Source organism: Lissotriton helveticus, chromosome 3_1 (assembly GCF_964261635.1).
Source record: "Lissotriton helveticus chromosome 3_1, aLisHel1.1, whole genome shotgun sequence".
NCBI lineage: Eukaryota > Metazoa > Chordata > Amphibia > Caudata > Salamandridae > Lissotriton > Lissotriton helveticus.
The window spans coordinates 2084899991-2084926057 of record NC_136061.1 but is presented as its reverse complement, the minus strand read 5'-3'; the positions used below and the strand labels follow the sequence as shown (position 1 = coordinate 2084926057).

The 26067-nt window shown below is 45.3% G+C and overlaps 1 protein-coding gene across 1 annotated transcript in view; it reads left to right on the top strand.

The window, feature by feature from the left end:
• Positions 1 to 26067, top strand: part of LOC144824117 (aminopeptidase N-like) — a 532705-nt gene that overhangs the window by 363319 nt on the left and 143319 nt on the right. Inside the window, exon 14 of the mRNA XM_078683229.1 lies at positions 1841 to 1988. Coding sequence (XP_078539355.1) covers positions 1841 to 1988 — 148 coding nt within the window. The remainder of the gene's footprint in view (positions 1 to 1840; positions 1989 to 26067) is intronic.

Below are 26067 nucleotides of genomic sequence, written 5' to 3'. Positions count from 1 at the left end.
CTCGTCATCAGTGAAGAGTGGCTGGGACTGCTCTGAAGGAGGTGTTGACGGTGCCCCTGCGATGTGAAGGTGAGATTGTACATTGTGATAGTCTGCAGATCTGGGCGAGGACCCAGAGTCATTGTGGATGTGCACTGTGATGTGCTTGATTGTGCATGTATGCCATTGTGCTCTTCTCCTCCCCTCCCACCAGTACCTGGTGGTAACTCACCCTGTTGCAGTTGTGTTGTGTCCTGTCGAGCAGTGTCCGATCCCCCGACTCCAGCCACAGTCTCCACACTGATGACTGTCGACACCAGCTCCTCCATGTCATCCAGCTCGAGCTGTGGTGCTGGGCCCCCACCTCCAGTCTGCGTTGCTGCCTTCGGGTTGGCGTAGAGTTTCTACTTGGTCCACCGCTTGATGTCATTCCATCGCCTCTTGATCTCGTCCATTGTCCTCTTGTGCTCCCCGACAGCATTCACCTTGTCCACTATGTCCCACCATATTCCATTGTTGGTGCCCAATGACACGTTGGAGGTGACAAACAGTCGTTTATGGTGTTGCATCACCTCTGTGACTATGATCCTGTTTTCCTGCGGACTGTACTTCGTCTTCCTCTTCTTCTTGTCCTTGCCCTTCCCTGTCCCCGAGGTCCCGGGATGGTCACCCGGGGTGCTTGGGAGGTTGCGCTCATCCTCTGCGCCTGCTCCAACAGCCTCCATGCTGCTAGGGTATTGGTCAGTTAGTGTTTGTGTGTTTTTTCTACTTTTATTGTGATTTTTCCCGCCTGTCAGGTGTGTGTTGCCGGTCTGGCGCTGCTTATCGCTGGTTTCCACATCGTGCTTGGGCCCATCCCAGGTTTTTTAGTGTTGTGATTTGTGTTATTGTCTCCATCGCAGTGGTTGTATCGTGGACATTGTCCGCAGTTTCGGCAGACTTTTGCATGTTACTGCCGTGTTGTGAATACCACATTGTCACAGGGTTATTTTACCGCGATGGACTGCGATGTTGAAAGTTGCATTGTGCCATTCTTGCGGTGTTATCACACGTTCTTGTGAATGTACCCCTAAGAGGGTTCTTCAGAGGTGGCAAACGGGACATCATTTGTATGTTGGAAGATGCTCCATCTCCCCCCACTTCCTGGTCTTTCATCGTGATTTAGAGTGAGGGGAACTGCTGTGTTTCTGATGAAGAATCCTCAGCTTACTCCGCTATTGGAAAGTTGACTATCTACTTACTACAGCTTCGCAATGTCAGAAGGCATTTTATATTTAGTAAAAGACCTGTGATACAGATTTTTTCAATGCTAATTTCTACCAAGAGCTTTACAGCCTGATTACTGATTGACCATTGCTTACCATTGGCTGCCTTTGTCACTTTTATTTGCTTGCTTTTTATTCAATGGCTTTCGTTGATCCAACTTGTCCATGTTATGTTGCTCTTTCCCTCATATGCTGCCCTCCCACTCTTCAGATGGCTCTCTCCTCGTGTGCTTTCCCTTCTGTAACCCCCTGATCTGTGAGATCTATGTTGATCTCTCCAGCACGTACTACACCCTGAAAACATCCCGCGACCTGTGCTCCATGCTGCTCTCACACCCATGTGCTTTCTTTCATGCAACCCCTCCACCATGGCGCCCTCCAATTTAATGAAGTGCAAAGTAAATAATACACCCAGTAATTACCACACCAACTCAGAATTCTGACCCCTGGACAAACAGGGGTCTTCGCGACTGTATATTTTTGTAACCTGACGGCATTTTTCAGCCAACCACAAAACATTGCCATACATGGATTGCATTTTGAGAACTTGCTAGGCAATGTTTCAGATTTAATAAAGTATATGAATTACTTTTCAGAGCAAAGCACATTGAGACGACGTCAGCGCTGGACACCACCAGGTATCTCTCCAAGGAAAGAGAGTACATGCCGTGGGAAGCCGCTCTGAGGAGCTTGAGCTACTTCTCGCTGATGTTTGATCGCAGCAGTGTTTATCGGCCCATGAGGGTAGGTCATTCACTATCTTGTTAAATAGGCCCATGTTATCATGATGGTGAAGATGAACATCTGTTTCCCTTGCAATAAAGATGCTGCACAAGATGTCAAACATATTTCTATTGGTACGTGGGTGAATAGTGAGGTATATTCCTTTTAATACATGGTTTGAAAAAGCAATCGCATAGAAGCCATGCTACTAGACATGGATGTTGAGCAATAGGTAACAATGCCCGATGCCATGGGGTTGCACAACAAGTCTGAGAGCTCTGCAGAACTGGGGAATTAGAGGAAAAGAGTTGAGGGCGTATGTGTTTGTGTGCGCCTGTGTGCATATGCGTGTGTGTATGCATCTGTGTGCTCGTGTATGAGTGCCTGACTTTGTGCTCATGTGTTTCTTTTTTTTCTCCTTTGATTGGAGATTTCAACTATTAACCCAGAAATATGTGGAAGATGTTAAATTGTGAAATCACTTTTTGTTGTGTAACTAATCCAGAACAACCTGTATGACTGGATGTAAGATTAATCATGAAATGGGTGTGTTTTGTACTAAACGTTAGGTGTGTGTTTGAGAACAACATTGATTTAGTTTGAAGGGAGGCTGCAACTATTGTTACAAAGGAAATTCTTTTTTGGAAGTCAGATTATGAAATCCTCAGATTAGTTTAATTAAATCAGATTGAGTCGAATGAGTTGATGTGATGTGAGGTATAAACACATAATGCTAGAAGAACATGCTTTTCTCAGTAGACGCCAGCATTTAAAATGTTGAATGAAAATATAAGGTTACATAATTTAATTTTATGCGAAAGAATGCATATACAACTAATATTTTGTCAATAGAAATGTGTAGAATACTCTTTTGCTGTTGCTTACTTCTTGGTAAACAAGATATTTATATTTATATTTATAATCAATCGATCAGGCAATGGTTCAAATATGCTGTCATGTTACATGCATTAACATGGTGCACATTCTCTGAAAAGAAGACACTCGCCTCATCGAAAACAGATAAAATATGTATTCCTCAGTTGTTTTCATCAATTCCACCAGTACATCGCATCACCCAGCTTTTCCAACGTCATGTCCAACCGTCCTACCGAAATTCCCGTCTCCAAACATCTATCTTCTATGTTAAATTATCAACCCAACACATCCTTTCCCATCCACAAAAGTGGAAATATTTACAGAATACAAATGAAAAATATGCATTTAACCATTACACAACTGCGTACAAACATGGTTAAAACATTAGATGCCACAAATTTACTTAAAGGAAGAGAGGAGGGCTTCACATCTCAGTTTGGTTGAGAGACTCCCAACAATGTAATCCCTGGGCCAAACTTGTTTGTGCCTCTCATTACTTGCTCGAGTTATACATGGACCCCTTAAACACTCATGCCCTAACGTCCCACATAAATGAGTCTGCACCAGGTCAACTTTAATTCCAGGAATGACAGAGATCTTGTCTTTGTCCCACACCTTGTCAGCACTGGTGCACACTGAACTTTGAGAAACACGGACCACTAGTTTGAGGTCAGAAAATCTGGAATCACCCTTGAGAACATGTCCTGACTTCTTGATTCTAACCCAACTCCCCACTCTCAAATCCCTGGAATCAGATTTTATGCCAACACCACCATATTCCATCTGTACTTTCTTCCTCACATCCACCACACCTACCAGACAAGCATCATCAGTATGAGTATGACCCATCCACTCACGCTTGAGCTTTGAGCAGGGGACCCTACCCCCTAACAAGACAAAAGGAGAGACACCCGTAGAACAATGCACACAACATGTCCACAACGTCGTCCACTGCTGACTTCCAATTAAAATTGTTGACTCTTTTCAGTTGCAACTTGTCCTTCAACGTGAGGTTGAACCGTTCGACCAAGATGAGTTCATTCTGCGATGCTACAGGGAGGTCTTAATTTGTTTAATGACATGTAAATCTAGGAATAACCTACTTTCTTTGACACGAATTGTATGTCATTATCCATCACGATCTCAGCAGGGTAACCTTCCCTTCCCTCAAAAATGTTTTTTTTTGGGGCGGAATGGGATACATGTTGTGGGCATACAGTAGTCGTCCTGTCGGTACCCCTTAGTTTGAGACCGCTGACTAATTTAAATGATAATATACCAACTTATAATCGTTTTCAGAGCTATCAAATTTGGATGGGCTAGACTGACTTGATGAGGAGCATTGCGTGGACTCTGAGTGAGATTTAAAGTCTGTAACCTTTCTGGATAGACATGATGATGGAAAACCCACCCAGCTACTGAGAGACCCAAGTACCCCGATATCTGAAATGACCTCGCAGTTAACTAAGAGCATTAGACCGGTTGTTTCAGATAATTACCAAATAGGTAGTCTTCCTGAAGCCCTCCCTGAATTTATTGGATTTACATTTTTGAACGTGGCATACCTCTGAAAGAAAAATAAATAATGCAAAATGGTTGGAGTTTATAGAGATTTTTCATTTTTTCTTTACAAGAGACCTGGCTCACGGACCCCCTACATATAAATGGGTGCAGAACACTTCATGCTTCAGCTGTTCCTACAAACCACAGTAGATCAACGGGTGGGCTAAACACTTACGTTTCTAATAGTGTCAGGTTTTCCAGAATAGCTATGGCGTCACATAATCCTAATTACCAAAGAGTTGTATGTGAAGGCCTGGGTGCTGCACGACTAGCAGTAATTCATTTTTATAACAATGCTATAACGCGGGAAATAATAGCCATCCTGCAAAAACTGGATGAATACTTAGGGCCTTGCAACAGTTTTGTGCTTCTGTTGCATCACTTTTTGTGATGCATCGGCGGCGAAAACATGCCTCCTGTTGCGTCCTATTTACAAAGTGACGCATTTAAGCAGATGCATCACTTTGTAAACCCCTGCGCTACATTATACCTGCTTCGTGTATAATGTATGCAGGGTGGGCGTTCCCACGTAAGTAAGCCTTGTAGAAGTGACGCAGTGAAATCTATGAGATTTCACTGCGCCACTTCTAGGGTGCAAATGCGTCAATATCTTACGCCTAACTCACAGCAGGCGTAAGACTGACCCAGGCCCTTTCACATGGGGCTTGCCCCATGTGAAAGGACACATTTCTGGAGTTGCGTCTCTTTTGTGACATACTCCAGCAAAGCATCACTTTTGCGCCTACAGATACATCAGAAATACTGCATATCTGTAACTCCTTGTGACATGATGCGTCATACAGTAAACATGACGCATCCATCATGTCGCAAGGAGGGCACACTGAAAAGTGACGCATCGCTGCTTTCACGCAGCGATGCGTCACTTCTCATAAATGAGGCCCTTAGAGTGACTTGACACAAGCAGTAGCAAGAATTTGATAATTTTATGGGGGGAAATATTGGCCAAGCATATTTTAACCATAATCAATTTGGGGATAAGATGAACAAATTAATATTTAAATTTTACTTGGAATTTTCTAATTAAATCTCCTCCCCACACTTCCCATTTAACTACACTTCTAATGGGAGAAATGCCCACAGTATTATTGATTATGTTTTAATGTCCAATAAATGTGCTAACCATGCATTTAATTTTAATACGCAATCCATCTCACTAAGGGACCACTTTCCCCAGAGTATCCAATTTTTCCCTGTTTTATTCTTTAACCAGCAGCGTAGTCAAATCACTATCCAGGCAGTAGAAATTGAGTTAGCAACTCTTAATGCATATACTCTGCACTGTCACAGGTTGTTCCAGAGGAGTGTTTAAAATAATGAATTGACAGCAACGGGAACAGGCCCGGACTGGCCGTTGCGGGCACCGGGCAATCCCCCGGCGCGCCGCAAGGGTGGGGGCTGGTTTTGGGCCCTGGGGGCTGTTTTTTGTTACAGGTCCGTTTTTGCAGCTGCAAAATCGGCCCTGTAACAAAATCGTCCGAAAACCGGCCCCGGCAAAGAGTGCGGTCGCACCCCCAGGGGGCCGGCCGAGCACTTTGCCAGGGCCGGTTTTGATTCTCAGTCCGGCCCTGAACGGGAAGTTTTTGAGACTTGCCTAGACAAAACAATAACACCAAATGCTACTGTTAAGGCTTTCTTGACGATTACACAGCGGGTAAAAGAAAGCCTCTTTGTTACCAGAGAAAAACACAGACAATAGAGAAAAGGGTGGTTTGATTCACTATGTACTAATACCCACAAGAGGCTAAAAGATGCACTACACAAAGCCCCCAGATGCAAAATCGAGGTTCAGGCATGTGGAACAGATTACAAACTGGTGGTGAAACAACGAAAACTGTGGCTGAGGAAGAAAGTTTGGGAATCTTTACAGGAGGCAAGTACTAATAATGATAATCATGTGTTCGGGAAGGCACTTAATTCTACACCATTGAGAGCAGCTGAAGGCCCTAGGATTGAGGTTGCGATTATGGAAGAAGATTGGAAAAAAGCACTTTTCTGGTATCTGCTCCTTTCCTACTGTCATATCAGAACAAGGGCAGGAACATAATCATATTGAAAGCCTTCCCCAGACCTCCTATAACCCCTTTTAATTTGGATGAAGTTATCAGAGCAATAAATGCAGGTAAAGATGGCAAAGCTTCTGGTCCCGACACTATTCCAGTGGATTTGTATAAAACCAATATTGCTCTGTGGGGAACCCTCCAGACCCTGGTACTGAGGGCATACTGTAAATTTGTTTTTTTACCCACTCGGGTAGAATCAACAATTGTCCCGATCTACAAAAAGGGAGACCACCACAACCCTGCTTGTTGTAGACCTATCTCCCGGTTTGATTCTTTAGCAAAGATAACGAATCACATTATTTTGAATAGGCTACAAATTGGGTGAAAACTCATGATATCCTGTCAGACCTACAATGTAGGTTCTTCTCCCAGATTGGGACAACAGAGCAGGGCCTCAACCTTAAGCATGCTAATTGGAATGTACACTAAGATTGAAGAGGGTAACATTTACTTGGCTTTTGTTGTTTTGTCCATGGCTTTTGATTATATAATTCATGCCAAGTTATCAACAATCATGAAAGACATGAGGGTGGAAGCACAGATTATTAGTTGTCTAAAAGTCTTTACTTGGGATGCAGAGCCAGGGTTAGATACAGAACCAGGGAGAATGCACTCAGTCTTTCATTGTTGAGAGAGGAGTAAGGCACGTCTGTGTCCTGGCACCATTTCTCTTATCACTGTATATAAATAGTTGGTGCTGTGTTAGCTACAATCTCTAAAGATCTTCCACAGGTGGGCCATCGCCCTGTCCTGGCTCTCCCCTACAAATTTCTGTTGAGTATATGCAGGATCTTGGGAAGTTAGTCAATCAATTGAAAACATTTTTAATGCAGTGTGGGAGGAGAACTGCCATTTGTTGAGATATAAAAATCAAGGGCACTAATATAGGCTTCACAAATAGTTTTTCATATTTTGGTATGCTATTTGATGAAGAAGGCTCATGGAACCATGCTAGTCCTCCAGGAATTCACAATTTAAAAAAACATGTATGGCCTTACAAAACTTTTCTAGACAATTGGCACAAACCCACCAATGAGATGGCACAAACCGACCAATGAGATGATAAAGATTTAGAAATCCAAATGCCTCAGCGTAGCATTATACTAGGCGGGAATCTAGGGACACACTAAATGCACAGTTTTGCAAATAGTATAGAATGAGTTCCTAATTATTTATTTGCCACCCATAAAAGTGCCTCTATTTATGTCTGTCATGCTGAACTGGGCGTTTAGTTTCTCACAGATCTAAAAATGTTGCAACCCATATTAATATGGTCCAAAGTATGGACATCAGAACACACTGGCTTAAACTGTGCCATCATCGTGGATTTCCTCAAGTCAAGTTCGTTTTAATGGCTGACATACATCCAACGTTTCTTCCTCGATCTGGGGCACCCTGATTATTTTGAGAAGCCTGAATCCTTAGAAGCAACCAGTGGAAAAGCAATGAATAATCAATGTATGAGGCATCTTGAGAACCTTAGATTGATCACTGAAATTCCAAAGTCACCTGTTTTTAAAAAACAACTTATTTTAACTGCATATGAAATGCAGCCTTACATCAAAGCTGTATTAAATTCTAGGCACAGATTTATTTTGACCCACCTAAGATTGTATACGTTTTATCGTTTGATTAGTTTCCCTGAAACGAATGATTGGTCTACAAGCCTAACAAACTGTCCCTGGGACTTCATTGCACAAAGTACTATGCAATAGTCCTTTTCTGTACATTTTTATAGCAACAAGAGAAAATGCTACATTATACCCCTTTTAAAACGATTGAACTTTACACAAAGCCGTCCTGCCCATCTTCGCTTACAATCATTGCCTACTATGGAGATCTGTTGTGGTCTGTCAAGTTTTCTGTGGTCTGTTTTTTATACTAGGAAGAACATTTTATACTGTCCTAGATTAGTTCTGTGATATAGTTTGAAAGTGATTTATTGATTTATGATGTGTTATTAATGAGTATTTCTTTTAAAGTGTAATTTATTTTAATTTATGATTTTTATTATGAAATTTAAAAAAAGACAAACATCACACTAAATGCAGATTTTCCCTGAAATTCTAAAAAGCCAATGAAAAGAAGACAGCCGCCACGTCAAAAACAGGCAAAATACGTATCACTCAATTTTCTTCATCAACGCCACCAGTACATCGCATCACCCAGCTCTTCCAAAGTTGCTATGCCCAACTGTCCTCCTAGAATCCCCATCTCCAAACTTTCTATGTCTAAACCTTCAACCCAATATTCTCCCATTTCAATATAATTGCAGCATCAGTCTGTCTCAGTACCTTCTCTATCTGGTTTTGACAATGTTGTTAATTAGTTTATCAGGTGTGGCTGAAGGTCCTGCCCCATTATGACCAGGGCGGTCGGGCCGCACTAGGACTACCGCAACCGCCAGGGATCAGAGATCTCTGGCAGAGGCGTGGCAGTCTTGAGGCCGCAATATGCTCGGCGGGGCTGCTGCATCCTACCAAACATATTATGAGTTTCCTCACTGCCACACTTTTCAAGGCAGTGCGACTGTCATCAAAAGTGTGGCAGTGAGGAAACAAAGGCCCCCCTGGTCCCTCACGCTGAGTGAATGCACACAGGGAGTTGCAACATGTGAGCTTGCACACCAGTACCTGAATGGCATGGACTGGAGCAATCCATGCTGTGCAGGTGTTCCCTCTGAAGTTCCAATTACATTGTCTATTTCATAAGCACCGTCCTTGGAACCCCAAAGAACTGCCCTCCAGACAGGAGAAAACTCCTAATCTGGCATGCGGTTTAAACATGGGTTTGGTGGTGCGGGGTGGTCTCGCTCCCGCACTCCCACACTCATAATAAGGCTCTTAGTATCTGGCCCTTTCCCAGAAGGTTGGAAGGGGGCAATAATAAGACCCATTCATAAGAAAGAGGCCACCACACTAGCCAAAAAGTTTATTAGCTGTAGGGGTAAAATTATTTTCAAACATGTTGCTGTAGCTGTTGAAAGATTGGGTAGAAACAAATAAGACGCGGAGGCTTTTAAGAGGGTCACTCAATGCTCATCCATTGTTTTAGCTTATGGCTCTGCAAAAAAGTCGGCAGACCAAAGGGGCCTTGTTGACTTCTGTGCTGCATTCGATCTGGTATACTGTGATCTGTTGTGGAAAACCTTAATTAGCCATGAATTCCCAAAAGCCTTACTTCTAATACTCCAAGAGCTACAAAGGCATAACTGGGCATGGGTGATTGCAGATACTAATGGGACGCTTACTAGTATACTAGTAAAATAAAAATTAGGAATGGTCTTTGCCAAGGCTGTGTTTTTGCCTCGCTGGTATTTTCTAAATTCTTAGCAGATTTACCTACAGCCTTAAAAAGAACCACGAGCTTAAGCCCAAAAATGAATTGCACTCATGTCCCATGCTTCTTATACACTGATGACTTGGTTATAATGAACATGACAGAGGTAGGACTGCAAAGAAAATGGAGCGTGTTCCATCAATGCTGTACTAGGATGAAATTGACAGTTAATATGGACAAAACAAAAGTTCTGGTATTTGGAAAAGATTATAAAAAGTATAATTAGTCTCTTGAAGAAAGTGAAGTAGAAGTAGCCCAAAAGTACAAACACTTAGGGATATAGCTCAATGAGAGCATGAATTGGAAGGACCATATCTAATCGCTAAAGGCAACAGCATTGTCCTCCGTCTGTGGGATACATTTCTTTTGAAAGGTTTAATAGGAAATATGATGGCTACTTCCTATGTCTAAATATTATCAGCTTACCTTACTACGATCCGTCCACAATTTCAGTATGGAGCATAACTATTGAGCTTAAGCGGTAATTTCTAGGAAGGGAAATGTTTAAAGAGTTTGCTATCTTTACCCCCGTCAACCATGCTAAAGTCCATATGAATGGAAACACAACTCTCTGTCTGGAGCTATTAGTGTATGTGGGGGCAGTAAGATTCTGGTCCGGTCTGGGGAGGGTAGGATGTTAAAAAATCACCACCCATTGAAAATTAGAGATTGCTCACAGTGAATTGTGATGGGCATAAGAGGTTATTAGGTTGCTGGGTGAAATATGTACAAGATTAACAATGGACTTATATGTCTGTAACTTATAAATCAATATTTCTAGGGCCAAGCTACGAGCTCGGTCTAGCAATGGTGCCAGTGAACAGGATAGACAGTACTTAAGTGAGAAGACATCTGTACAGTTTATGAGAAGATCATGGGAAAGGGACTATGTGTTCCCCTATTTCTATATATTGCCAATCCCCTCTCTTGGATAAGCCTTACAGAAATTCATATCTGGACAAAATCCCTGCTTTGAAAATAAGTGTTGGAAATTGCCCTATTTGCAGGGTTACCCTAAACGTTTTGCCTTTCTCTTCCTATTTTTCTGACCTCATTTTTGTTGGCTTTAGGACTCTTGGCACTTTACCACTAATAACCAGTGCTAAAGTGCATGCCCTCTTTCTCCCTAACACATGGTAACATTGGCTCATACTCAATTGGCAAATCTAATCTACTTATAAACCCCTAGTAAAGTGCACTACATGTGCCCAGGGCCTGTAAATAAATGCTAATAGTGGGACTGCAGCACTGATTGTTACACCCACCTATGTAGCCCGCTTACCATGTCTCAGGCCTGTAATTGCAGGGCCTGTGTGTGTAGTTGACAACCACTGCGACTTGGCATTTAAAACTACTTGCCAAGTCTTAAACTCCCCTTTTATTACAAATAGGTCACCTCTAAGGTAGTTCCTATGTAGCCCTATGGGCAGGGTGCTTTGTACGTAAAAGCTAGGGCATGTACCTTTATGTTTTGCATGTCCTGGTAGTGACAAACAGCCTATTTAATTTTTCACTACTGTTAGAGTTACTCCTCTTATATGTTAGCATTGATAGTTCTCTTATCCACCTATTAAGTGGTAATTCCCGATCAGAAAGGATAAGCTTGTGGGGCGTGGCCAACCACCAATGAACATTTGTGCTCAGACTACCAGGCTGATGAGTGGCAAAAACAGAGGTGGGCCTGGGTGACTCCTGGTCCCGGTAAAATGGAGATTTGAGACTGGGAAGTATCCAGATTGGCACTGGGATCGATCACACCCTACCAAGGCACTCCACACATTCGCTGGGGGGAGGGCGGAAGGAGCAAGATCCAGTGTGGTGGAGACCGCAGGGGGCCATGGCTGTGATGCGCCTGGGATGCCTGGTGGGCTCTGGACCAACCATGCTCCACCTGCCGGTGGTGATGCTGAGCGACCAAGCATCTCTGGAGAACCGCAGCGCTGGAGCCTCGGGACAGTTGTAGTAAATGGAGCCCCTGTGGGATGAAGGCCCTTCAGGGGTGGTGATGCGGCACCCTCCTGTTGGCACCGGCTTCGTTGGAGCCCACCGAGGTAGCACCGCAACAACAATGCATGCCTTGGACGGGCTAAGCGGCACCCGACACGAAGAACCTCAGGGAATTTTTTCTTCCCCTTCCTCCTCTTGCCTCAGGTGGCTTCTTCAACAATCTACAGCCTTGGAGATCAGCGGGGTCTAGATGATAAAGAGGCCTTGAATTGCTTTACTTGTGCGAGTGATGAACGCCACAGTGCGGGCCTTCTCCTGGCTTCCGGTCAGACGACATAAACCAGAACCAGCTGTGTGAGGTACAGTCAGCTGGAAGGGGGATGTGGAGCCTGTCTCTCCCTCTCCCAAAACAGAAGTGAGGTGCCTCATGACTGTGGCCAGTCTCCCTGCCTCCCTGAAACAGAAGTGAGGTGCCAGGTATCTGTGTCCCTTTGCAGTCTAGTGGGAGAGTGAGTCACCTGCGTTCCCCCAAGGGATGGCCCGGCTGAGAGGTCTCAGCTCTGGAACCCGATATCCTGGAACATAGGGGCAAGACAGTGGTATAGATCTCCACGGCGCTCAGCCTGAATCCTCACCGGGAGAAATCTGGCTGGTAGGCTGTGCCACAGGGCAATGTAAAGTATCATTGCTGGCATTCTCTGCGATGGTCCGACTTAAGAAAGAACTGAGACTTTAATAAACCACATAGCCAAAGAGACTTCATGCAAGCCTGCGGTGCAAGGTACAAGTGCCCCTGACTCTTGTCCTGGCGCAGTGTCCCTCTAAGATATTGGGGCAATGGTAAGGAATTGAGGTCCTCCACTTCCACAGACTAATAACCTCGATTGACACATGGTTGTGATGGTGACAACAGGTGGTTCAGAGAGAGAAGGCAAGACCACCGGGACCGCTTATGAAACAGACACTGCACCAGAACTGCCACTCCATTAGATCAAATTGGATGTACAGGCACTCCGTGGTACCCAAGAACCAAAGTTGGATATGCAGGTAGATGCATCAAGCATTTTTGCGAGCGCAAACGGTGCGAATCGCAAAATTCGTTCATTTGCGCCTGCAAAAATGGCATTTGAGATGCATCAAGGGTTCATGCACTCGCAATTTAAGAATTCGCAAATAATTGCGAGTTCTCAAATTGCGATTGCATTTAAGGAATCGCAATTTGCGATTGCTTAACTGCAATGCATGAACCATTCCAAGATTGCGAATTCGCAATCTGGGGTCGCTATTTACCGCAAATTCAAAATAGCAAAAACTTAGAACTTTAGTGCATCTTTCTAAGTTGTATATTACACACACACATGTCCTTGGGACATGTGTGTCCTTGGGACATGTGTGTGCGCAACACCAGTGAACATTACCATTTCAGGGGTGCAACAGGGTGTCCTTTGGACACCCTGGCACCCTTGAAATTGCGGCACATTTGCGATTCGCTTATTGCGAATCGCAATAAGGAATAACTCCCCATTCATTCCTATGGGCCTTTCGGCCCATAGGAATGAATGGGAAAGCCATTCCTGATTTGCGATTAGCAATTAGCGAATCGCAAATAAGGAATCAGTAGAAATAACATTGCGATTCCTACATGCATCCCGTTTTGCGAGTCTTTAATAGCGAATCCTTAAAATTCGCTATTAAGGACTCGCAAAACATAACTTTGATGCATCTGGGGGATGGTCACCAAAGACATCAACCTATTGTTGGCTGATTGGTGTAACATTGATGAGAAAGTCATAGTGGCTGGAATGCAAATCAGTGCCCTACATTCCAGAAAACAAACACTGGAGGAATAATTTGAAACCCTTACCAAACAGAATCTGATCACCACAGCCTATCTGGAAGATCAGGGGGCCAGGTGCCAGGTGCCATAACATTTGTGTGGTGGAGGTCCCTGAAGGGGCAGAGGGACCAAGTACTGACCTCTTTTTGGAAGACCTTATCCTTAAAAAATACTACACTCCAAGAGACTGTCGAAATATTAATCAATAGAAAGGGCATATAGAGTGTTGGGCCTTCCACTTTGCCCTGGTGCCCCCATGCATGTTCATACCTAGGGTGTGTAACTAAAGAGAGTGGGAGGTGATCCTGCAGGCTTCATAAGCACACAGGGATCTACATTTTGAAAGTTCACCCTCTAGGTAGAGAGACAGCATCGCAGCTTTGAGGCAGTGAAGAAAGCATTAAGGGACAAAAACTTGAAATACATGATGATGTACACAGCACTTTGCTTCCTCAGCTGAGGCATGGGACTGGATGGAGGCATGGAGAGTGGTCGGAACTGGAAGGGGTAAGAAACACAGAATCCCTCCCTTGGACACAGAACTGGCAGGTCATAACTCGACCAGGTCTGGAGACCGACAACCCTGAGATCCCTGAGTGAGAAATGAATTGCTGTCTCACACCAGATGGTGAACCCGGTACTAAGACAGTATTACAGGGAACAGAGTCGTGCTTAGATGGATACAGTTTTAAGTGCAGATATGAGACAAATCAAACAGAAGGGGCCACCCTAGTTATGAAGGGACACCCAGGGATGCAAAACATTCAGTAGCTTCCACTGATTTGTCTGCGCAACTCAGGGGAATGCAGCATAACATTTCCTATGAGTACTTCAGAAAAATAGAACAGGAACTACTTTTACTCCTCTGGAACAGAGGGACCCCGCACACAGCTTTGGGCAAATTGCACAGGGGTGTATTTGATGGAGGTCTAGCAATCCCTGATATCATAAAATACTACTACACATCGCAGTTATTGGCGATAAATGACTTCTAGGACAGAAAGGAAGTGGCCTACTGAGTTGACAGAGTCACAATGGGACACAGGAATCACAAAGCGATCCTGTACTGCCGAAGGAGGGAAAAATGCTGCCATTCCAAACTGGGACTGGGGTTTGGGTGTGGAGGGAAAATGGAAGATTTCTGTGTTGGCACGACAAACTTACCACCTCGACAAAAGCTTTTCTATCCACATCATAATTCGCAATCATAATCCGCACAGCACTGACTTCTGCACCACGCCCCTTCAGCCCTATTTCTCCCCTCAGTCTTAGTTTGTTTTCCAAATGTCCTGGCCGCCTTGTCAGTCCTGTGCTCTCCATCTGTTATGCTTCCCCCTTGATCTGCTTTCTTTCTCCTTCTACCACACTCACCCATGGTCTTTTCTATCCCTGTAATGTTGTTGTCCACAGCATCTTTTCTGCTCTCTCTTCACAGAGGTTCCAAGTAAATATCAAATCATAAATATTATGTGACCATAACATCATGGTTAAAAAATATTGTGACCACAATAATATTTTGGTATGACATACTAACAAAAAAATGTTATTATTTGTTTTACAGTACTATCAAAGTTAAACAGTTTACAATAATACTGTTTACTTTTATGCTGTATTGCATTTTTGTTTCATTTATTTAATTAAGAGATATACTTTGAATTATTTTTAACAATATTATAGTAATGTAGAACTTTTTTGGGTAGTTGGGTGTATTGGACGTGTAGTGTATTTTAAATTATGTTTACATTCATTGTGACTGACTAATTTGTTGCTTTTTGTTTGCTATTTATGTTTTTACAAGTTTAATATTTTTTAACTGTTCATTACATATTTAGTTCATGCTGTAAGATTAAATATATGGATGGGTAGTGTCTTTAAATTGTTTAATAATTAATGTTAACTGATTCATTTTGTACTTATTTGTTTGTATGTTTAAACATTTATAAATTATTTAATCAGATTTCATTTTGAGTTGTGGAGTTTATTGGGGCCTTGAGCACGTTTTAAATAAAAAATATTTAGATTCATAACTGAATAGTGTAATAATGATGCTATTTAATGTTTATATGTACATTTCTATAGTATAGAACATTTTTATTGGTAGGGTTTTGTAGTGAGGTTTGTTGGGGTATTTCAATAAACTGCATAATAAAAGCTTGTCACCTGCCAAATATTTAAAACATTTATTTATTTGATTTATTGACATTTTTATAAATGTTTTAAAAAAATGTGGGTTTGTGTTTTGTATTGGGGAAAGGTAGGTAGTGGTTTTATTGAACTTATGGCTACAATCAGTGCTTGAAATGAAAAAATAGAAGTGCAGAGTACATGTGGGTACTCTGCATTTAAAAGTATTATGTCACTTTTGAGAAGAGCATGTACTCTCCCTCTCAAAATAACTAAAAGTGCCGGTACTCTGTACCGGAAGGTACTAACCCATTTAAAGCACCGGTTACAATATAATTTAAGTAAAAGTATTTTTTCATTTTATTTTGTTTTGTGGTACGGCTGACGGCGGTTGGCGCAAAGGGGTTATTATGATGTAGGGCTGATCGCCACTGCCCGCATGGAGGTGGCGATCCGCCCTACATCCTTTGTCGCCCGCCACCCATTTACCCCCCGCCATATTAGTATGGCGGGGGTACCGCAGTGGACGGGAAGACCGGCCGCCACTTTTCCACCCGGTCGACAAGTCGACCGGGCGGAAAAGGGTTTAATATGGTGGCGGTGTCTGATAGACACCCCCATCCATATAAGTATAGGGGTGAACACATGCCTTTCCGTTGCAGTGTTACCGCCACGGATAGGCATGCGGATTCTGCTTTTGAGGGCCCGTTGCTGGCCCCAAGGGTATTGGGGGGATGAGGGGTGTGCATTCGGGGTACCTACCACAGGTTCCCCCCGGCATTGTCATGGACATGGTGGCAGGCACCTCGCGGTGCCTGTCACCTTGTGCTTGACAATGCACACAGTGCATTCCCAGCATTGTGGCGGGTGTTGCTGCGAGCACCGCCCGCCACAATGCTGGGAATGGGGGATGCAACCGCCATGGTGGCGGTAGCATCCTAATCGCCGGGGCGGGACCACGGCACCACTAGCGGCCAGTCCCAGCACTGCCACCGTACCCTAGTACAACGCCTCAGCAACGTCGGAATCCAGGAGAAGGCACTGGAGTGGATCATCTCCTTCCTCGCCGGAAGGACACAGAGAGTCCGCCTCCCCCCGTTCAGATCAGAGGCCACCGAAGTCATCTGCGGCGTACCACAAGGATCATCGCTCAGCCCCACGCTGTTCAACACCTACATGAGCCCCCTCGCAGCCATCGCACGCCAGCACAACCTCAACATCATCTCCTACGCCGACGACACCCAGCTGATCCTCTCCCTCACCAACGACCCCGCCACCGCCAGAGCCAACCTGCACGAAGGGATGACAGACGTTGCCAAATGGATGTCGAACAGCCGCCTGAAACTGAACTCGGACAAGACTGAAGTCCTCATCCTGGGATCCTCACCCTCCGCCTGGGACGACTCCTGGTGGCCCCCCGCCCTGGGCAGCGCACCCAAACCAACAGGCCACGCACGCAACCTGGGCTTCATCCTGGACTCCTCCCTCTCCATGACCAGACAAGTCACCGCCGTCTCCTCGTCATGCTTCAACATCCTGCGCATGCTACGTAAGATCTTCCGATGGATACCCACCGAGACCAGGAAGACGGTCACCCAGGCCCTCGTCACCAGCCGTCTGGACTACGGCAACTCCCTCTACGCCGGACCCACCGCCAAACTCCAGAAGAGACTCCAGCGGATCCAGAACACCTCAGCACGTCTCATCCTGGACATCCCCCGCCGCAGCCACATCTCCGGACACCTGAGAGACCTGCACTGGCTCCCGGTCAACAAGAGAATCACCTTCCGGCTCCTCACCCACGCACACAAAGCCCTACACAACCAAGGCCCAGGTTACCTCAACAGCCGCCTCAACTTCTACGCTCCCAAACGCCACCTTCGATCGACCAGCCACGCCCTCGCCGCCGTCCCCCGCATCCGAAGAGCCACCACAGGAGGAAGGTCCTTCTCCTACCTGGCCGTCAAGACTTGGAACTCCCTTCCGACGCACCTCCGCCTGACCCAAGACCACCTCGCCTTCAGGAAGCAGCTCAAGACCTGGCTGTTCGAGCAGTAGCGGACCCCCCTCCCCCCAGCGCCTTGAGACCCTCCGGGTGAGTAGTGCGCTATATAAATGCTCTGATTGATTGATTGATTGAGCACTGCTAGGGTGGCGGGCAGACTTCCTAATGGGCCCCAAAGTGTTTATTTGAAATGTTATTTATTAAAAAGAATTTAGTTCTAATTTGAGATTTTGTTATCTTTAAGATGTGACTCATTTTATTTTAGTTCTTATATTTAGGATTTATAAATAATGTTTTCTTCTATGGAAAAAATTTAAATATAAGTATTTAATTAGTGTGTGTTGCATTTGCATCACTAAAGCATGCACTTTGCTAAGTGCATGCTGGTTGAAGTTAAAATAGTAAATCTGACACCCCCACACAACATATGCCCTTTCCTCTGTTTTTGTTAGGTTGGAGTTAGAATGCACTCTCATCCTGCCGTTCCCAAAATTATGCATGTTCCCCACTATTAGCGTGAAATTAAAAGAGTAAAACTGACCCACCTCCACTCCCATGTATGCACTTTCGCCAATGTTTGTTAGCTGCAAATTAAAATATCAAAGGACCGATTACGTTGTCGTTCCGAAACTCTTCTGACCTAATCGGTTTTGGAATCCTTTCCGACGGAATCAGGTTTTGTAAAGTCCGACCGACCGATTACAATGCTTCTGAACATCGTTCTGACGGACTCACATTGACTTTAATGAGAGCCTGTGTTCCGAATAAGACAGCAGGCCACAAATTGTAAAAAGGGATGGTTGGGGAAAACTTTGCACCCTCTGACCGGCACCCCATGGTGCCTGCCACACTATGCATGGTTGTAAACAGGGGTCTCATGGGTACCCCAATGCGCCCCAACCGGAGGCCTACGGGTGAAGGGGGGACCGCTACGGGCCCCCAAAGACAAATTCTGGAAGCTGCTTTGCGTAGGACAACCCAATTTGGAATGGCTGTCAGATTCTGACATCGTAATCACTTGGTCAGAAACAGTGTCTATAGAGCTGTACGACTTGGCTCCAAACAACTCGGTCTGTCTGAATGCCAATCGGAACTGAATCAGACAGCCCAAACAGTTTCCTTCCACCGTAATTAGTCGTTCGGACTTGTATCCGATTCGGTCGCTGAATACAAATCTGATTTGGAGCCTTTTCAAAAGCCATCGTATTTCGACTCCTAACCAATGTATGTTTTTTCTCCAGTGTTCGTTAGAATAGTAAATCTGACCCTCGCAATGAATGCACATTCCAGAATTTTTGTTAGACTAAAGTTAGATATTAAATCTGACCACTCCCACAACCCACTGTATGCACATTCCTTAATGTTTGCTAGGCTGGAGTTGGAATATTAAATATGACCACCTACCAAATTATGCGCTCCTACACCAATCTTTGTAAGGCTGGAGTTAGCATAATACATTTTATCTCCCCAATTTAGGCATTTTCCTTAATTTATACAGGATTTTTGTTAGAATAAAACTGTTATTTAATTGTTTTTTTTAGTTAGTTTTGGATTGAGTTTGGTTACTACATATTAACTTAATTTTACGTTTAGTAGCTATTTTGAGCATCTTTAATTTAATAAACTTATTTAAAAATATTTACTTTAGCAAGAATACTTTTTCTAATCAGATTCTATATCTGTATTTTATTTATTTACAATTAGAAAAAAAATATTTTTGATGTGTATTTCTGCACATTATTTCAGAGGTTGAATACATTTCAATTGCAGTTTAATCTCTTTAATCATTAATTAATATAAGTGTGTGGTGTTTTAGTTTAATGTAAATTACATTATATATTTGTAAATAAGAATTATTTCTGTGTGCATCACAAATATATCATAATTTAAAATTTAACATTAATACCTATCTTAAAAAAATTATGCTTTTTTTCTAAATGTATATATCTTTTTACATTATAGCTAATACATTAACATTTAGGGCTTTATTACGCTGGCAGTCGGAGTTGCCTCCGACCGACACCTTCGGGGAAGGAACCGCTCGACCATAGGTTTGGAGTTCTGAGAACCTCAATCAAGATGTGACCGCCTATGGTGAGGTCGCAAACTTTTCGATGGGCGCTTGTGCCGCAGGCCAAAACCGCCCACAGCACTAGCTCCGATCGAAAAATGGAAGTTTGTAAACATCCCTGCACCGAGTGGCAGGTACCTCATTGATGCACCATATGTGCCCCCCAGGCCCAAATGCGGAGGACCAGGGGCAAAGGGGGCACTGCTAGGGGCCGCTAAAGCAAGTTTCTGACAGATATTCTATTTCAGAAAGGCCGACATTGGATTGGTTGTTGGAAACCAACATCATAATCCTGAAGACAGAAATACCGCCCTTTGGGGATTATGAGCACTTTCCGACTGGCTGACGGGCTCTTTGAGCCCGTAGGAGTCTCCTACCAGTTTAAATTCTGACCACCATTATCATAATTAGGGGGCTGGACTTCCTAGCTACCAAGTCGGTCATAAAACCTCCAGCCAGCGGTCAGGGGCCTACTGAACGACATCGTACACAGGCCCTTAGTTTTAAGTTAAGCAAGTATTAAATATATTATTTTTGTTAAACAATTTAACTTTTATTTTAGATTATAATAATGATGATAATCCAATATTTATATATAACTAAAATTTCAATGGCAATATTATAGTACGTGATATATCTGTACTTATCATTGTATGTGTATAATGTTATATTTTTGTGACCGATACATTTTCTGCATTATTTTCATACCACAATATTTTTGGGGTTGATATGTCATAAGACAACCCCTCTATAGCATTCAAGGCATATGAACCCCTCACAAATTATTCCTGAAACCCAACACATATGAAGCTATATTGGTATGCACAAGCTGGCAATGCACTTTTTTTCAGTAGCTGGAACGCTGTTCCTAGAATTTTACACCCTTCATTGAATGAATGAATGAATGAATAAGATATTTATTGAGCGCACTGTGGCCAAGCGGCTTTCTGGCGCTGGGAGCTCTAAACAACAGAGACAGACAGGGCCGAGGAAGTTAGCAGATGTAGGCCTGGGCAAACAAGAAGGTTTTGAGCGCTTTGCGGAAGTGTGAAAAGATGGGGATTGAACGCATAGATAGAGGGAGGGAGTTCCAGAACCGGGGGGCAATCACAGAAAATCTTGTACCACCAGTGCGGGATTTGCGAAAACGAGGAACAGTGAGGAGGGCGGAAGTAGATGAGCAGAGGGTACGGGCAGGGGTATGAGTGGAGATCAGGGTATTGATGAATGCCGGAGCAGAGCGATCAACAGCCCGGAAAACTAGGCATCCTAGTTTAAATAGGGATCTCTGCAAAACAGGTAACCAATGAAGTGATTTAAGGACAGGAGTGATGTGGTGGGTTTTGGGAAAATGAAAAATAAGAGGGGCAGCCTGATTCTGGATTGCTTGAAGACGGCGAGTTTCGTAGGCGGGGATGCCCACGAACAAGCTGTTTCCATAATCAAGGCAGGAGGTAATGAGGGCCGAAATGATAATTTTAAGGGATTCGGGGGAAAAAAAACTGGAGATTTTTCGGATCAAGCGGAGGGAGAGGAAGCAGGAGGACACTACAGAGCTAACCTGGGCGTGCATTGACAGGTCCTGGCTGACCTTGATGCCCAGCGTTTTAACAGAGGAAACCGGAGTAGGAGGGGGGCCAAGGATGGGGGGCCAGAAAGTAGAAGACCATGGACTGGATGAGCCACCAGTCAAGAAGAGCCCAGTCTTGTCCGGATTGAGCTTGAGATGATTGGCGCTCATCCAGCCAGAAATAAAGACCAGAGTGGAACGGAAAAATGAAAGGGAGTGAGAAGAGGAGGAGAGGTCAAAAACGAGCTGGAGGTCATCTGCGTAATTGTACACAGAGACCCCCAGATCAAGAAGAGAAACAATGAGGGGACGAATATAGAAGTTAAAAAGAAGAGGAGAGAGAGAGGAGCCTTGAGGAACCCCACAGGACACCGGAAGGGGGGGAGCGGAGAAGCCAGAAAGGTGAACGGCTTGTGAGCGTCCTGTTAGAAAGGACGTGATCCAGGAGAGAGCAGAGCCCCGAATGCCCGCTGCGCCGACACGGTCAAGTAAGATGGTATGATCAACCGTGTCGAACACAGCGGACAAATCGAGGAGAACCAGAGCTTGAGGAGAGTTGGTATCGGCCTTAGCTTTCAACTCATCAAGAACCACAAGCACCACTGACTCCGTAGAGTGGCCCGAGCGCAAGCCCGCTTGATGGGAAGCAAGGAGATGGTTCTGCTCGATGTAGGAAGAAAGACAAGAGGTGACATGGCTTTCAAGAATTTTTGCAAGATAGGGTAGGAGAGAAATGGGTCTGAAATTAGAAAGAAGAGAAGAATCAAGACCAGGTTTTTTGATAATAGGAAAAACAATCGCAGATTTAAATGAAGAAGGAACCAAACCAGAAAAGAGGGAAGCATTAAGAAGAGAAAGAGGAGTGGTAGGGCAAGAGGTAAAGAGGGTTCTCAGCACGCGAGCAGGAGCACAATCGGCTGGAGAGCCGGACTTGGTTTTGGTGAGCAAGGCAAGAAAAGAATCCAAGGAGATAGGCGGGAAGGAGTCGAAAGAGGAGTTAGACACAGAAGGAGCCGGATGATGGGAGGGAAAAGGTGTGGTGGGAATGTTAGATTTTATTTTAACGATCTTCTCGATAAAGAAGTCGTTTAAGGAAGAGCAGAGGGCCTGGGAAGGAATAAGCTTGGGGCATACACGATCAGAGGTGGCCAAATTGTTGACCAGAGAAAAAATCTCTTTGGATTTATTTATGGACAGTGCGACCTGCTCAGAGAAGTACTTGGTCTTAGACGCAAGGATGGCTTTCTTGTAGCCATTAAGCAGACGTTTGTATTTAACCCTGAGATCAGGGCAGTAATTGCGGAGCCAAAGGCGCTCAGAGCGTCTGAGTTCCAATTTAAGAGCCTTAAGTTCAGAATTAAACCATCTATGGGCCTCATAAGGGCAAATAGCCTTGACTATCTTGAGAGGGGCAACTTGGTCGCAGGAGGAAGATAGCCAGTTGCTGACTGCAGCGGCCTGGATATCAAGAGGGAGACCATTAAGATCAGGGGGAGAAGATGCAAGGGAAAAAGAAAGAGATTGCAAATCCGCACGGTTCCAGCTGCGGGCAAGGATATTCCTGGGACGAGGGAGTTTGTGAAGAGAGCCAAGATTAATGGAGAAAAAGATAAGAGAGTGGTCGGACCATGTGCAGGGAAGAATGCTAGGGGTAGAAACTATGTCCTGAGATGACCAGACTTGGTCCAATATATGGCCAAGATTGTGGGTAGGAGCAGAAACATGGGAATGAAGGTTGAGACACAGGAGGGTAGCCGTAAAGTCCTTGGATGCCAGATCCTCCCTGGGATCGCCCGGCCAATAATTGAAGTCTCCCAGCAGGAGAACCGAGGAGTTATTGACTACAAGCGTAACAAGGAGTTCCTGCAGGGAAGCCACAAATAAGGGCATACTCAGGGGGGGGGGGGTACACAAGGACAACTGTCAAAGGGACGGGAAGGTTAGTGGAACGGGCAACCAAGAAATCCACCCCAGCTACGGAAGGTTGGGAGAGGAGCTGGAATTGAAGACTGGCCCGAGCAATCATGGCTACACCCCCTCCGATCCTGCCGTCAGGGCGGTCAGCCCGGAGGGCATAATAGGATTCAGGGAGGATGGCCAGGATATCAGGGAGTGAGGCCTCTGAGAACCAGGTTTCTGTTAAAAACAGAATATCAGGAGAGTCTGAGGTAAGGAGGTTGAATAGTTGCAGTTGGTGCTTGCCTGCCAAGCGAGTGTTGAGGAGACAGGCAGAGGCAATATGGGAAGGGGAAGAAATACTAGTAGAAGGCAGGGGATCTTGGGAGTGCGAGGAAGAAGTAGGCTGCTGGGGAGCGGCAGGGCCAGGATGAGGAGCATAAATGCCTAAGGAAGTGAGGTGCTGCGTAAGGGACAGGGGAAGGGGCACATCAGTCAAGCAGGAGAGGAGTTGCACAGAGGAGTATGCAAGCAAGGGGGCAGGGTGTGTGGCCCCAGGTCCCGGCCTGTCGCGGACGGGCGCAGACGGGCTTAACTTAGGCGCAACTTCGGCGCGCCTTCGTCGCGCCCGCTGCGCTCGTCCGCTGCGCGGCCGGGATAGGAGTGCCATAAAATAGGCCACAGGAAGCAGTAGGGGCGTGGCAGGGGGAGGAGGGACAGAGGAGCTGCACCGCCAATCCCAGAGCAGCCCGAGATGGAAGCCACACCTGTCCCCGCCCCAGCGACCTGCCCGTCAGAGGGGGGAGAACGCTCAGCGTGGGGCGCTCTGGTAGCGTGAGCCAAGGGGAGTGAAGTGGCGGCGAGGGGTGCGCGGTGTCCAAAGCGCGGCCCCAGAACAGATGCAGGTACAGTCTAAAAGAACAATTTTAAAAACAAAGTTGCGCCACAGCAGGTAGCGTCGTTGCTCCCGGCGAAGCCTCGGGAGGTCTGAGTGCCACGAAGAGCTGAGGGCGGGACTCGCCAGGCCCGGAATTTAGCCAGGGGGGGAGGGACAGAGGAGCTGCACCGCCAACCCCAGAGCAGCCCGAGATGGAAGCCACGCCCGTACCCGCCCCAGCGACCTGCCCGTCAGAGGGGGGAGAACGCTCAGCGTGGGGCGCTCTGGTAGCGTGAGCCAAGGGGGGTGAAGTGGCGGCAGCATTCAACAACTATTCTCTCCTTTCTTTATTTATTCATCATTCACTGTACATTCACCCTTAACACACTCTCTGTTCATTAACCAATCCCCTTCCATTTGTGCACCATCTATTCCAGTCATCCCGTTCATTTTCTATTGCCAGTTATCATCCAATTAGCATGTATTAATCATTCATTTTTATCCACTCATTCACCACCCATCCACTAACTCTCCTCCATCATCTATTATCAATCATAAACAATTTCAATTAAACATTCTTTGGACTCTTTTAAAATGTATCGGGCACGCTGTTGGGCACATCTCTTACTCCCCGTCTCAGCTATGCCTCTTGTGGTCCCCTGGTCGCATTAACTCCCTTACCATCACTGGCCTAAAACTTTTGGGTCTTTACAGTCCTCCTCCACCCCTTCCTCCAGACCTTGTATCTCTTCTCGCTTTATCTGTCTCCACTTCCTCCCCTGTTCCCCCTGTACTCCCAGTCCCTCCTGCCCAACTGTTTTCTACCTCAGTTACGCTTCTTAATACTAGGTCTGCCGTAAAACATCAATATGAGCTATTTGACTATCTTGACACCAATGTACCAGATCTCATGTTTTTAACTGAGACCTGGTTTAAGTCCGACTCCCTGCCCAATGTGCTTGCCGCCTTACCACCTACATATTCCGCCATTCGTGCGGATCGTCCTGATGGCAAGCGGGGCGGCGGAGTGGCTTTAATAGCTCGTACTGATTTTAATTTCCAGATCCTTCCTTCCCCACTCATCACTGACGTTGACCTCCTTGTAGCCCGCTCTACTTCCCCTCAAGCCCCTTTTACTTTTGTCCTTATTTATCGTCCTCCTCAGCCGACTCCTTCGTTTCTCCCCGACATACAGACCCTTTTGGCCACTTTAGCAGTTAATTATTCCTCTGTGTTAGTTCTAGGGGACCTCAATTTCTGGCCCAATGACCCGGCTGAAAGCCCCCAATCCAAGAATTTCACCAGCCTTATGGAAAATTTGAATTTTACATCGCTCATCCATGGTCCTACCCACCTACATGGCCATTCATTGGATCAAATTTGGACGCTCAATGTTCCATCCACTTCTCCCATTACCTCCCCGTGCCCATGGTCAGACCACTCCACCATCACGTTTTCCCTTGCCTTAGCACGTCCGGTTAAACTCCCCCTCCCCAAAAACACCTGGGTTCGGAAATGGGGTAAGGTAAACATGCACTCCTTCTGCTCGGCCCTGGCCACGACCTGCCCGGATCTTACTGATTTGGCAGCGGCCCCCCAACTGGCCGCAATCAACAACTGGCTTACAAGGGCAGGCGATGAATTCGCCCCCCTTAAGCGCCTCTCAGTAAAGCGGGCCCATGCAGCCAACCGATGGTTTACCGCCGACCTTAAAGAGAAAAAACTTGCTGCAAGAAGGGCGGAAAGAGTCTGGCGTAGAACTTACGACCCTGCCCTAAAAACAACCTACCTGGCCACTCTGCTTACCTATAAAAAGAGCATCCTGGAAGCCAAGGCTGATTATTACACCCACAGGATACTGGTGGCGGAGTCACAACCTAAAGAAATTTTTTCCACCGTACATGAGCTTGCCTC